This window comes from Hyla sarda, chromosome 1 (assembly GCF_029499605.1).
Source record: "Hyla sarda isolate aHylSar1 chromosome 1, aHylSar1.hap1, whole genome shotgun sequence".
Lineage (NCBI taxonomy): Eukaryota > Metazoa > Chordata > Amphibia > Anura > Hylidae > Hyla > Hyla sarda.
Window position 1 is genome coordinate 239,631,180 of NC_079189.1, and position 14,818 is coordinate 239,645,997.

At 38.9% G+C, this 14,818-nt stretch overlaps 1 protein-coding gene across 3 annotated transcripts in view; it reads left to right on the forward strand.

The window, feature by feature from the left end:
• LOC130366974 (uncharacterized) overlaps window positions 1–14,818 on the forward strand; it is a 306,433-nt gene that overhangs the window by 114,726 nt on the left and 176,889 nt on the right. For all 3 annotated transcript variants that reach the window (XM_056569362.1, XM_056569366.1, XM_056569373.1), the window contains exon 3: window positions 7,204–7,316. In XM_056569362.1, the coding sequence (XP_056425337.1) occupies window positions 7,204–7,316 (113 nt within the window). The remainder of the gene's footprint in view (window positions 1–7,203; window positions 7,317–14,818) is intronic.

The following is a 14,818-nucleotide window of genomic DNA, read 5'->3' on the forward strand; positions in this document are numbered from 1 at the left end:
TGGGCATATAGGTTGAACTCGATGGACTTTGGTCTTTTTTCAACCTTACGAACTATGTTACTATGTTACTCTCTCTGTCACAGCTCAAATTTCCTAACTACACTGACGGAAGTGAAGGAGATCGCAGCTGTGGCAGAGGTTCAGATCTTCCAGCTCCTACACAGCTAAGCTGTGGTTGGTCAGTCAGATCTGACTGAGCAATTACAGCGATCACCGGGCGTGGACCACTCTGATTGGTCCTCGACCCATGAGCAGTGATGCTCAGCTCTCAGTGACAGCGCGTGTCACTTTCCTTTCATCGCTGTTTACAAGCGGTGACAGTTTAGACCATGGATGTGTATGCTCGTCCTAATGCATCAAACCTGGACGTGTATGCACATCCATGGTCATTATCGTTAAAAAGGACTGGACTAAAGGTGCATCTGAACACTAGTGTCCCTGAAACATCTAGCTTTCTATTACAGAAAGTACATAGATAGTAGCCAAGTTTTTTCTATGTAAAAAAAAAAAAGGCAAATGTTAAAAAAATTTTGTCTATGATAATTTAAGTTCTTCCAAAATGTTAAATTTCCAGTGTCTCTAAGCTACTACATTTAAATATTAACATATTACATGACATCATTGTTGTTTCTGGGCCATTGTCCAGGACATTCTATACTTGCCCAAAGTTGCATATATTTTTGGAGTAAAAAGAGTTCTGTTAGATTGTTGGGCCTCAGATCTAAAAGATCTCATGGGAGCCACTAAATATTGTAACAATAGGTGCAGCTGCTAGTGGATCAGACCCAGAACATTCTGGCCTTAAATATGATAAATCTTTCTCACTGGAAATTTACTTTCTTTATCGCTTGGTCCCAGATGTACTCTCTTAAGAGTGTGCAACTCTTTGCATATCTGTTTCATAAAACATAACAAGATAATATGTGACTAACATAAAACTCATAAATACATTTACTTTAGAATTTTCAAACCATAAGTTATAAAAAGTAAAATGAGAAAAAAAATTATTATTCAAACATAAAGCTGATCAGGGTGGGGGAAAAAAGAAAATAAGATAGGAAATACCCACATAATGGCTGTGGTAAAAGGAAATTAGAAGAAAACTACAGCACTCTTGGGAAGAGTTATCAAAACCTGTGCAGAGGGGAAGGTGACCAGTTGTCCATAGCAACCAATCAGGCCAAAATGCGTCACATTACTTGAGTTCCTGTCGTTTCCCATGGCAACCTAATAAAGAAGTTCCTTGCACAAGTCTGGCGCTGGAAATTCTCTTCTTTCTATGAACCAATCAGATTGGTTCTTTTGTCTTTCAAAGGCCTTTTTGAAAATTAACTGGTTAACAACCAAGGACATGTATACACGTCCTTGTGCCGTTAACTGTGTATTGCGCCAGCTCTGGCTTTCAGCTGATTATGTTGCTGAGGGCCGGCGTTAATAGCCGACATGCGATGATCACCGTGGGCGGCTATTAATCCTTTAGATTGCCACTGTCAAAGCTGACAGTGGCATCTAAAGGGTCCAGTGGGGTGGATCAACCCCCCCCCCCCCCCCCATACACACACACAGCGTGATCACAAGAGGGGGACAATCCACTGCTGAGGTAGCCGTCCATGGCTCTGAGATTGATAAAGTCTGGCTGGACCAGGCTTTATCAATCGAGTGCAGAGCACACAGATCAATGTAGTGTAGTTCTATGGAACTACACTGATCTATATGAGGAATCTAATGATTCCTCCTAAAAGCCCCCTAAGGGGAACTAATTAAGTGTAAAAAAAAAAAAGTTTAATGTTTAAAAAAACACACATTAACCCCTTCCTATTAAAAGTTTAATTAACCCACCTTTTCACAAATTCCATACAAAAAATATAAAAACATTATAAAAATAAACATATGTGGTATCGCCGCATGCATAAATGTCCGAACTATAAAAGCACAACATTAATTAATGAATTAAACTGCATGGTTAATCGTGTATACATAAAAAAATATACCAAATTTCAGAATTGCGTATTTTTGGATCACTTTGCATACTTAGACTTTGTATAAGAGAAAATTTTAAACCTACTAATTTTCGTGCATAAAGTTATAATTTTTCAACAGAAGTAAAACAAAATCAAACCTATATAAGTTGGGTATAATTTTAACAGTATGGACCTACAGAATAAAGATAAGGTGTCATTTTTACAGAAAAGTGCGCTGTGTAGAAATGGAAGCCCCCAAAAATTACAAAATGCTGTGTGTTTTTTTCTTTTTGTTTGTTTTTTTCAATTTAGCCCCAGAAATATTTTTTCTGGTTTCCTTAGGGGGTCAAAGAAACAATCTGATTGGTTGCTATGGGTGACTGGTCAACTTTTCGTCTACACAGGTTTTAAAAAAAAAAATTCCCCATTTGTCCATTAATAGCTTAATTTGCATTGAGCACCAAATAGCAAGTATTAACTCTAAAAAAAAAGTCAATGCAGTGTATACCATGGATATATACGTAACAGGACATCACAAACAAATGTGCCCATGTCAGTGGCCATAGAGTAACATATACAATGCAAAAAATACCATTTACCATCAATTAAGTCAAAACGATTAGCAAAACATGTTGAAATTCCAAACAGATTGTAAATGGCTCACATGTGCATGTCCTAAGAAATGTGTGCTACCATTCAGTTTGAGAAAGAGCCAACCATAAGGCTCCCAAGATCACCGCTATCCAATCAGCACACTAGGGCTGGACCTCTATCTCTTACTACAGTGACCCCCCGACTTACGATGGCCCCGACATATGATCATTTCAACATATGATGGCCTCTCAGAGCCCATCGTATGTTGAAGGCAGCATCGACATATGATGCTGCTGTGTGTCGGGGCCATTGTACAAACAGCTATCTGACAGCGCTGACAACTTCAGCAACTGACAGATAGTTGTTTAATGTGCCCCGTGCGCCCCGTTCTGCCTCCTGTTACTCACATGCTGTCCTGCTAACTCACGCAGGCTTCCACTGTGAGCTCCGTGTAAGCCCTGCCCCCAGTGCAGCCATAGCCAATAGCCTGCAGCATCTTGCTGCAGGCATCCAATGAGCTGCTGGCTGCCCTCCCCTTCCTTTCCTATAGAGCTGTAGTCGGCAGGATCGTAATGGAGGACATTCTGTCCCCCTGAAGGTATTTAAAGAACTGTACAGTACTGTATGCGATGTCACACATCACATACAGTACATATACACACTATACACCCCATACATCAATGTTTCCCTATCAGTGTGCCTCCAGCTGTTGCAAAACTATAACTCTCAGCATGCCCAGACAGTCAATGGCTGTACATGCATGCTGGGAGTTGTAGTTGTGGAACAGCTGGAGGCACCCTGGTTTGTTAAACCCTCCCCATACACTCCACATACAATGGTCATCCCAGAACCAATTAGCAGTTTCCCAAAGAGATATGTATTCAACATACAATGGTTCCAAGGCCCCAGAACCAATTACCATTTTTACATAGACATATGTACTCAACATATCATGGTTTCAACATATGATGGCTCTCCTGGAACCAATTAATATCATATGTTGAGGGACCACTGTATATAGTTCTCACAGAGCTCCCTAGTGTAAAGTTTTCAAGGTAACTGGCCACATAATAATGCAAAGGCTTATTTAAGTCCAGATTATCTGGTGTTAATTTAGAGACCAAAATCTCTCAACTAGTGCAAATATAATATAGAATCCGTTGCACTAGAAAAACTTGCCATTCAAGTTTTCCATCTGCATAACACTGTTAGTGAGAAGTGAGTGCTGTAGGATATGTGACTTGCTGCTATTACCCCCTCGGGGGCCAGAAGCCAGCAGTCAACAAGCCACAATATATTAGGAGGATGTGCAAATTTAACGCATATGTCTATGCTCCATTTATAATAAAACACATGCACATTGGGAACAGCACTGCCTACCATCAATTGTTCCAACAGTCATCAACTTTTAATAAAAGGAGTAAATATCGAGTGATGGACAGGATTGTACACCCAAGTTATCTAATGATAGTAAAATCTAATTTTTGGGGTTGGCCACATGCCCTCTTTATCTACATCTGCCTGTAACAGATGATCCTTAAAATTTATTGTTCTCCTTAAGACATCAAAGGGGAATTTTTTTAATTCTCTATACTAGAGAAAGTATGGTCCAAAATGGATCAATTCTCCCACAAAAAAAGACACAATATTATGGCTCAAATAAAAATGAAGTTAAAGTGGTTCCCATTCCCAGGTGTTTATAGTATATTGTCTTGTGGGTATTCCCTAGCTCTCTTTTTCTGTCTCTCATCCAATTGTCCTGAATGATCCCTCTCTAGGAATTTATCACCCATCTCATCCAGAAATAGATTCAAAGCCTCCTCCTCTGTCACAATGCTATAAATTTTCCGAGAGAGATAAAGATTCAATGCACATCTCTATAAGACTAAGTTTCCACTTGGTTTTTTTCCGACAGTTTTTGGAATACTGCCACTGCAGTTTTTGAGCCAAAGTCAGAAGTGGATCCATAAGGGAGGAGAAGTTTAAGTCCTTCCTTTATATGTCCTGTTCCTTTTGAGTACACTTCTGGCATTGGCTCAAAAACTGCAGTGGCAGATATCCAAAAACTGCCAGAAAAAAAAAAACAAGTGGAAACTTAGCCTAATCGGGATGTGGTAGACATGTTTCAGCACTAGCGATTGCTCCGATTAGCTAGGATCTGGCTCTGGTCATGTGCACACGTACACATTCCTTTTTCAGCTGGCATCCAGCTGCCGATTCTCTATGTGGCCAGATAACGTGATTCATCATATGTCGGTTGCAGGTCATGATCCGAAAGCTGACCACTTGTCAGGCTGTGCGTTCATGCACCATTACGGAGCAGCTGTCAATATAACCACATTTGTTTCTATTGGTCAGAGCATTGCATATAAACTTGAAATGTGGTCAACCCCTGACAAAGGTCGTGGTACCAAAACATGTGTTGAGATGGTAAATGAATATTTATTTGCTATCCAAAATTACATACAAATATCATATGACATTTTGGTTTGGTCTTATACAAAGTTTATCAGAATGGTCATTTTGAGTGTTGGTGTTTTTTAGTTTTTTTTTTTGTATATTTTTTCTTACAGTATTCATCTTGTGATATAAAGCTCAGTACAATTATGGTGATATGCATTGTCATATTATCAGATCGTGAGGGCACTTGTTTGCAGGATGGGTTGATGTTTTTAGTGATATTATTATTGGGTATTTGTAACATTTTGATTGGTTTTTATTTTACTTTTACATAGGCAGCATTAACAAAAAGCAGCAAATTTTGCTACCTTTTTTAAATAATTTTTTTTTTTATGACATTCACCATGCGGCTTAAATAATGTAGTTGTTTTATAGCACAGGTCATGACAGATGCGACAATACCAAATATGTATATACGGTATTTATAAAGACATCAGGTATAATGGGGGAAAGGGAGATTGTGTATTTTTATTTATATTATTTTTTAAAGTTTATTTAATTGATTGTTTAACTTTATTTTATTATAAGGGTCTGGAATTAAGCTCCATCTATTTGAAGTATAATTGCAGTACAGATTTGTACTCTGCTGAGGCAGAGTCTGATCCGCTTTCATAGCCAGGAGTGTGGAGGCCGCTCTTGACACTGGTGCAGTCTAAGAGGATGCTGTACATTTATTAACATTAAGGGACTGCCTACTGCATTGTACATATACAGCAATTTGTGTTAAAGAGGTACTCCGCCCCTAGACATCTTATCCCCTATCCAAAGGATGGGGAACTGGGAACCCTCGCTATCTCTCCTGCAGCACCCTGTGTCATCTGCTACACGAAGCAAACTTCACTCAGTGCCTGATGACAAATGATACAGGGGCCGGAGTGTTGTGACGTCACACCAGCCCCCTCAATGCAAGTCTATGGAAGGGGGCACTCCCATAGACTTGTATTGAGGGGATGGGGCGTGACATCAAGAGGGGGCAGGGGCGTGACTTCACAATACACAATACTTCACAATACTCCGGCCCCTGTATTGCCCATCAGCAGGCACGGAGCGAAGTTTGCTCCATGCAGCAGATGACACAGGGTGCTGCAGGACAGATCGCGGAGGTTCCCAGTGGTGGGCCCCTCGCGATCAGACATCTTTTCCCCTATCCTTTGGATACAGGATAAGATGTCTAGGAGCAGAGTAACCCTTTAAGGGGTTCAAGGGAATGTGTCATCAGAATGTGATCTATTGTTTAAATCAAGTTTTTATGTTAAACATATTTTGTAAGAATGTTTGATGATGTTTTCATTTTTCCTTTCACTATATATATCATAAAGTACTAATAATATTTTGCAGTTTTTATTTGACCACTATGCCTAAAACTAAACTGAGACTTCCTGTTTTTTCTGTGATTATATTGAGAAGACTGACTGTAATGATGTATACATCACTTTTCAGCAAAGGTGACACCAGTAGATAGAGAAGACAATAGGAACTTAGACTCCCCTCTTACCTCTGTAGAATGACCTCTGTAGATGTCACATGGAATGCTTAGAAGCCTGTTTCATAGAGAAAAAAGTTTGCTATTGAGATGTTGAACGTGTTTATGTCCTATGGCTTTTTGTAATATCAATAAATGTTGTTAAAGGACAACTGCAGCGGCATTACACTTATCCCCTATCCACAGGGGTCCAACCGCTGGGACCCCCGATCTCCCTAATGGGGCGCCACCATAAGCGCTCATGGTGAGCGCTAAGACGTGTAGCGTCGACCTAGAGGTCGACGGTGATGCCCCGTCTCCTCCCCGTCCCCATACAGTTCTATGGGGGATGCGGGGAGGCACGAATGCCGCGGCCCCGTACAGGAGATCGCCGGGGGCCCCAGCGTTCGGACCCCCGGCGCCACCAAGCAAGATGGCTTGCCCTGTAATAATGTACTAAAAATAAAGACATGTCTCTAATCAGATAAGCAAATAATCTAGGTGACACATTTACTTTAAAGGGGTACTCTAGTGGAAAAAACTTTAGTTTTTTCAAATCAACTGATAAGTACTGGAAGGGTTAAGATTTTTTAATAGAAGTAATTTACAAATCTGTTTAACTTTCTGTCACCAGTTGATTTGAAAACATTTGTTTTCCACTTGTTTCGACCGGAGTTCCCCTTTAATATGACTATTGTAAAGTAATCTCACAGCTTTCTTTTGCAGTGTCCATTACAGAAGTGCAGAGATGCTGGAGCAGATTCATCATGCTAGATCCCGACCATAATGGTAATGTGAAAAGGAGCCATTTTTTGTCTACCGATGAATTTGGTAAAAAGGTAATATTATTACTGATAGAAATGATAAAAAGAAAACTGTCACCATTAAAATGCTGTCCAATCTACCAGCATTATGTTATATAGGAGGAGAAATTGAGCAGACTAAACATACACACACACACATATATACAGTACAGACCAAAAGTTTGGACACACCTTCTCATTCAGAGTTTTCTTTATTTTCATGACTATGATAATTGTAGATTTACATTGAAGGCATCAAAACTAAGAATTAACTCATGTGGAATTATATACATAACAAAAAAGTGTGAAGCAACTGAAAATATGTCATATTCTAGGTTCTTCAAAGTAACCACCTTTTGCTTTGATTACTGCTTTGCACGCTCTTGGCATTCTCTTGTTGATTTTCAAGAGGTAGTCACCTGAAATGGTTTTCACTTCACAGGTGTGCTGGTGTGGAGGAGGAGGTGTGATGGTGTGGGGGTGCTTTGCTGGTGACACTGTTGGGGATTTATTCAAAATTGAAGGCATGCTGAACCAGCATGTCTACCACAGCATCTTGCAGCGGCATCCTATTCCATCCAGTTTGCGTTTAGTTGGACCATCATTTATTTTTCAACAGGACAATGACCCCAAACACACCTCCAGGCTGTGTAAGGACTATTTGACCAAGAAGGAGAGTGATGGGGTGCTGCGCCAGATGACCTGGCCTCCACAGTCACCGGAACTGAACCCAATCGAGAGGGTTTTGGGTGAGCTGGACTGCAGTAAAGGCAAAAGGGCCAACAAGTGCTAAGCATCTCTGGGAAATCCTTCAAGACTGTTGGAAGACCATTTCAGGTGACTACCTCTTGAAGCTTATCAAGAGAATGCCAAGAGTGTGTAAAGCAGTAATCAAAGCAAAAGGTGGCTAGAACCTATGACATATTTTCACACTTTTTTGTTATGTATATAATTCCACATGTGTTAATTCACAGTTTTGATGCCTACAGTGTGAATCTACAATTTTCATAGTCATGAAAATAAAGAAAACTCTGAATGAGAAGGTGTTTCCAAACTTTTGGTCTGTACTGTGCATATATATATATATATATATATATATATATATATACATATATATATAAAATTCTGAACAAAGATTTACTATCATGTATACAATTTTGATTCAAATCCTTGCTTCCGGGATAGGCGCCTCTATCTTACGACCTCTTAGAAAAGCTGTAATAAAACTAAGTTAAATATCTGTGTAAGCAGATTCTGCTAACAATTAAAAAGAGCCTCCTAAAATCCCAGAAATATTGTGGAGACACAGGTTGATCATGTTGTATTTTTTACATTATATCACAGCCCTTTTGGACCCTAGTAACAGATATAGTTAAAACTTATTAACTTTATTGATATGCCTTAAAAAATAAAAATACTTATCAATCGTGACTACGGATTTGTGACACACTTGCAAAAATTACCACAACACCTGAAAAAAGACCACTATATAAGTCCAGAGCCAATCCTGACTAATGGACTATTTATATATATAGATGCCGTGAGTAGTAAGCTCAGAGTAATACGCCGGTCCCCCAGGATAGACAGACCGACACACACCTGAAGTATGCAATATCTCCCAAAATGTGTAAGAGCAATATATTATACCATCAAAAATTGCTCTACCACCTCTTATGTATTAACTGTCAGTATATGACATATAATGGGAGCTTGCAACTCACCACTAGAATTCCAGGTGTACACCTTAAATTATACCACCTATTGTGCAATAATTCGTGAATGAAATAATAAAAAGGGCATTACAGTTTTTCCCCGTTCCGACGCATTTCCCCCCATATTATCGGGGTTTCTCAAGGAACCTGTGGGTTTAGTGCTATTGATGTGGACTGATGTCACAAGATGAGGCCAGTACACTGATAATACCGATAAACCTGCACAAGACAAGAGCATGCTAAGTTTGTACATAAGGGCCATGATAATAAAGTAATGAGTATCTGAAAAGGAAGGAGCAGCCATTACATACCTCGTTTTCTTGTGCATCACAAATACGTCAGGTGTGCGCCCCGGTCGGTATGTTGTTCAACACGCCTGCAGCCTTGGTATGGCTGCGTGCATGTTTTTATACCTCGTGGCAGATTCCCGTGAGCACTTCCGGTTCACCGCGTACCTTCAAAGCAGCCTTACAGATATAATTTTATGGAAAAAAAACGCTGTAACTATAAGTATTACTGGTTGGCTTTCCCTCTATATCTAACCGATGCTCCTATTTGTTATTCAGCAGTGGCAGTGTAACTAATGAGGGACACCGTGCGCATTCGCGTCACAGCCCACGTGATAATGCCGTCCCATGGATGCCTTAGATGACGTATCTCAGGTCACCTGATGTAAACAAAAGCATGTGGGTAGTATTCATATGCCGGCGAGAGAACTTTAGTAAACTCCTTGCTGACTTAACACGTTATGTGATTAACTTATCACTTGTCCAAATGTATGTTAAATGTGCTCAGTATGTATCCCCTAGTTCAAGCACTTACTATTAGTTTATAACAGTGCAGGTAAGTGCCCCATCAGGCTTAGCAGGTGAATGCCGGAATGGACCAGATCTACCAGAAAGAAATATTAATAATTACAATAAACTAAATTATGAATACAAGTATAGGACAATTATAATAGTTACAGTAAACTAAAAGAATAGGACCTAGCGCAATAGATTGACTACCCTAGGATAGCTAGGGAATAGGTGAATATTTTAAATTATCCTAGTCAAGTATTATAAAGGTGCAGACCAATCTTCCATGACTAATGTATTATGTCATGCCGAACTTGCTGGAATGTACATATAGATGGAACAGTTGTTCTTCTTCACTAGTTGTCCTAAAATTATATATATAGACTTGTTGGAATAAACACACGGATGGAACAGATATCTGTCTTCGCTGATTGTCTTTAGATTAAATATAGTCTTATCAAGTTAGTAGAAATACAACAGTCATGGTGTAATTCCAGTGTCTGACTTTGAAAAGATACAGAAAATAAAGGCAGGAGACAGAAGTGCCCCCTAGATTGCTGTCCCTACACCTCTGTCCCTGCCTTTTGAGGAACTCCCCTTCTTAATAGGGTGGCCTCAACCACAGTGCCATTCCTTTCTCTCACTAAGTGAGGGCCCTCATGAATTATTCTAATGAAAGATTGGGATAGCCATAAAAGAAAGATCTTCACCTCTTGTCCAGACCACCACCCACATGCAAACCGTAGTTCACAATGTCAATATTGAAACCGATGATAAAGATAAAAACTGTATAGATAATATAGATAAACAAATAAATCACTTTTGATACCATGGGCTTTAGCCCATAGTAAGGGAAATGTCAATAAACCTTAACCTTCCACATTTCCCTTTTCACAAATCATCCTGACCAAAAGACCTATTAAGACTGTTCAATATAAACTGAAAAATTAAGACTTTCATTCAGACCATACGGATTAATGGTTTTTAGTCTGTAAATCCATTCTGTTTCCTTTCTTAAAATTCTATTGTCAATGTCCCCTCTCCTGTCGTTTGTGTGAAAAACTTCTATCACCTGAAATTTCAAGACCCTTGAATGTCCGTTATCTGCCTTCCAGATGTGTCTTGCTATGCTGGTGTCTCGACGGTTTCGTATGTCCCCCAGATGTTCACCTATCCTCTGTCTCAACTCTTGTGTGGTTTTTCCCACATAGCTGAGGGGACAGGGGCACTTACATAAATACACTACGTTAGACGTTATGCAGTTTTTCCTTTTTATTATTTCATTCACAAATTATTGCACAATAGGTGGTATAATTTAAGGTGTACACCTGGAATTCTAGTGGTGAGTTGAAAGCTCCCGTTATATGTCATATACTGACAGTTAATGCATAAGAGGTGGTAGAGCAATTTTTGATGGTATAATATATTGCTCTTACACATTTTGGGAGATATTGCATACTTCAGGTGTGTGTCGGTCTGTCTATCCTGGGGGACCGGCGTATTACTCTTAGCTTACTACTCACGGCATCTATATATAAATAGTCCATTAGTCAGGATTGGCTCTGGACTTATATAGTGGTCTTTTTTCAGGTGTGGTGGTAATTTTTGTAAGTGTGTCACAAATCCGTAGTCACGATTGATAAGTATTTTTATTTTTTAAGGCATATCAATAAAGTTTTAACTATATCTGTTACTAGGGTCCAAAAGGGCTGTGATATATTTTCTGTTTGACTCTATCCAGTTTGTTCTGCTGTCTTGTATTTCTACATTCTCTATTTGTTTTTGTCTAAATTGTCTGTTAGAGGTATCTATTCCTTAAGAAAAATATAGAGGTTCATTGCTGTTGAACAAAAAGAAAATTCATGAATATTTAATAGAACAATGTGGAAAAAATTATCTATTTTAACCAGAGTCAAAATAATTGTCTAATCTATGTTTCTGGTTGATAAGATTCAGTATTAAAATTTCCAGATAGCATTGGCCACAAGCTATAAAAGTATATGCATATTGTATGAGTATTTTCTTTAATGCACAACTTTACTTTGAATAGATAATCATTATGTATAAATCTCAAAGTAACAATATGAATAAATATATGCTGCTTATTCAAAAAGTTGCAACATTAATACTGTAGGAAAGGCATAGGCAACTTATCGGCACTCCAGATATTTTGAATTACATCTCCCATTATGCTCTCATAGCCAAAATGCTGTGAAAGCATCATAAAACATGTAGTCAAAAACATCGGCAGTGCCAGGTTGCCTATCGCTATAGGATTAGGACAGTATTGAAAATATGCAATAGAAACATAACTTTGAATTCAAAATAAAAAAAATCTCTGAAATTCATTTACTAATGTGATCTTGGCAGTTTTTTTCTTGGGTTTTGAGCCCAAATTGTGTTGCACGATTCATGTGCCAGAATTTGGGGCCACAAGATCCAAAACCTTACCAACTCTCCATTTTGCAGAAAAGTAAAAAAGGGGCATTGCTGCTGGGAAAAGGAGTCATGGTCGGCAAAAAAAAGGAGCGTGTTCCTGACAGTTTAGAAAAATCCCGACATATTTACTAATATTCCCACATAAAATTTGGTGGATTTGAGCTCTGTAAAAAAAAAGCATAAGGTAGGGAAAAGCAAAAAGTAGGGAAAAATTTGTAAATACCACAGAAAAATAACTGTCAGGAAATAACCCCACAAAGAAAGCTACACTCCACTCTTAGCAGCAGAGGAAAGAAATGCAGAGATGGCGCAATATAGTGCAGTTAATCTTTATTAAAAGGGGCGGATAGCTGTCCAAAAACTGAATATTTCTCACCTATGGGTTTTGTGCAGGCAGGCACAACACTGGCGATCGTGTGTAGTAAGTAGCTGGAAGCGGTGTTCAGTATCGGGAGGCAGCCGGACGTCGGTCCCGCTTTGCAAGTGGTGTGAATACAGGAGAAAACAGCTGGTTCTGTGAGCCCCTGGCAAGGTTCCCGCAGAACTCCAGCAGAAAAATCAGATTTTGGCTAGGAGGCGCACACCCAAGTATAGTGCAAAAAGCAGGCTTTATTAATCCATAAAACATGCCGTGTGAACAGAAAAACGCGTTTCAAAAGGTTTTCCTTATTTTTCAGGACCTGAAGAAGGAAAACCTTTGAAATCCATTGTCCTGTTCACACTGCATTGTTTTATGGATTAATAAAGCCTGCTTTTTGCACTATACTTGGGTGTGTGCCTCCTAGCCGAAATCTGATTTTTCTGCCAGAGTTCTGCGGGAACACTCCACTCTTAGTAAATCAGGGCCAATGTATCTTATTTAAAACCCTCATGTTATCCTTGCCCCCAACATTTATTGTCCACCCAGCTTGTTCTTTTAATAATGAAGTATGAAGACAGATACTTTGCACCTATGTGCAGACAAGGTTAAACTGGCTGACCAGTGGTTCTAATTGTAGTACACACAGTGGGCTAGACAGTAGAAATAACAATGTCCATAATTTAAAGACCCAGCAGGGTAGTAACTCACGATTATACTGATCGTTTCCAAAATTTTTAAGACTTTATTTTCATTACTTCATAGAGCATAAATCTTCTTAACAAAGTGGAGCAAAGCTTGTAACAGACACAGAGCTGGGATCTTCCATCTGCTTGACACCTTGGACGTGACAGCGTTTCGGGGACATGCCCCCTTAGTCATGCGTACCAGGTGTGGAGGGAGGGAGGATTATATAGAGATACAAGGTAAACACCTATTCAAATAGGTAGATATTATTAAGATAAAATCTCAAATTTTCATTAGCAAGCATAGGGATAAACATATTATAAGAAAGCTTTAAAACTACATATCTCATTAAGACCGTATGGAAAAACGCAATTTAATTCAGTAATTCAAAAACATTCTCTTTGTAAAAGACGTCTTTTGTTCAGGTTCTGATTTACATGTATAGGAACCTCTTCTAAGATTAACCATTTGAGGGTTCTGATGGAACGATTAAATTCACGAAAATGTCTCACGACCGTACTTTCCCCAAAACTGACTGTTTCCTCTTTTTTCTTGGATCTCAAACATTTACTAATGACTGACTTGTGTCAGTCTTCTATTCTAAAAAAATTGGCACATCTTGCAAACAGATAAAAATTATAGAAAAATATTTAAAAATCCCCCTATGTTTGCATAGAAGAAAGGCCAATCAATTGAAGAAAAATTCATAAAAAGTGATGTCACCATTAGAAAAAGCAGCCGACAGACTTTCTTGGCTAGTAGACGTAAAGGCACTTACCCTTGTTTAAATTGTAAACATTGTAGTGGCATAATAAAGGGAGAAAAATGTAATAATCCATCCAGAGGTTTTCCCATTATACATAAAGGTTTGACAAAGAACGTAATATCTATGCTCAAATGTCCATGCGGACTCTCGTATGTCGGTCAGACAGCCAGAATGATTAAAACTAGACTAACAGAACACAAGTCAATCATTAGGAAATTTTTGAGCTCCGAGAAAAAAAAGAGGAAACAGTCAGTTTTGGGGAAAGTATGGTCCCCAGACCTTTTCGTGAATTTAATCATTCCATCACAACCCTCAAATGGTTAATCTTAGAAGAGGTTCCTATACAAGCAAATGAGAACCTGAACAAAAGAAGTCTTTTACAAAGAGAATGTTTTTGGATTACTGAATCAAATTGTGTTTTTCCATACGGTCTTAATGAGATATGTAGTTTTAGAGCTTTCTTATAATATGTTTATCCCTACGCTAATGAAAATTTTAGATTTTATCTTAATAATTTATGCATGTGGTTTTTCAAAATAATGCTCTACCTATTTGAATAGGTGTTTAAATTGTATCTCTATATAATCCTCCCTCCCTCTACACCTGGTACGCATGACTAAGGGGGCACGCCCCCGAAATGCCGTCATGTCCAAGGTGTCAAGCAGATGGAAGATCCCAGCTCTGTGTCTGTTACAAGCTTTGCTCCACTTTGTTAAGAAGATTTATGCTCTATGAAGTAATGAAAATAAATGTCACGATTCGGCTGGCTGGATGTGGAT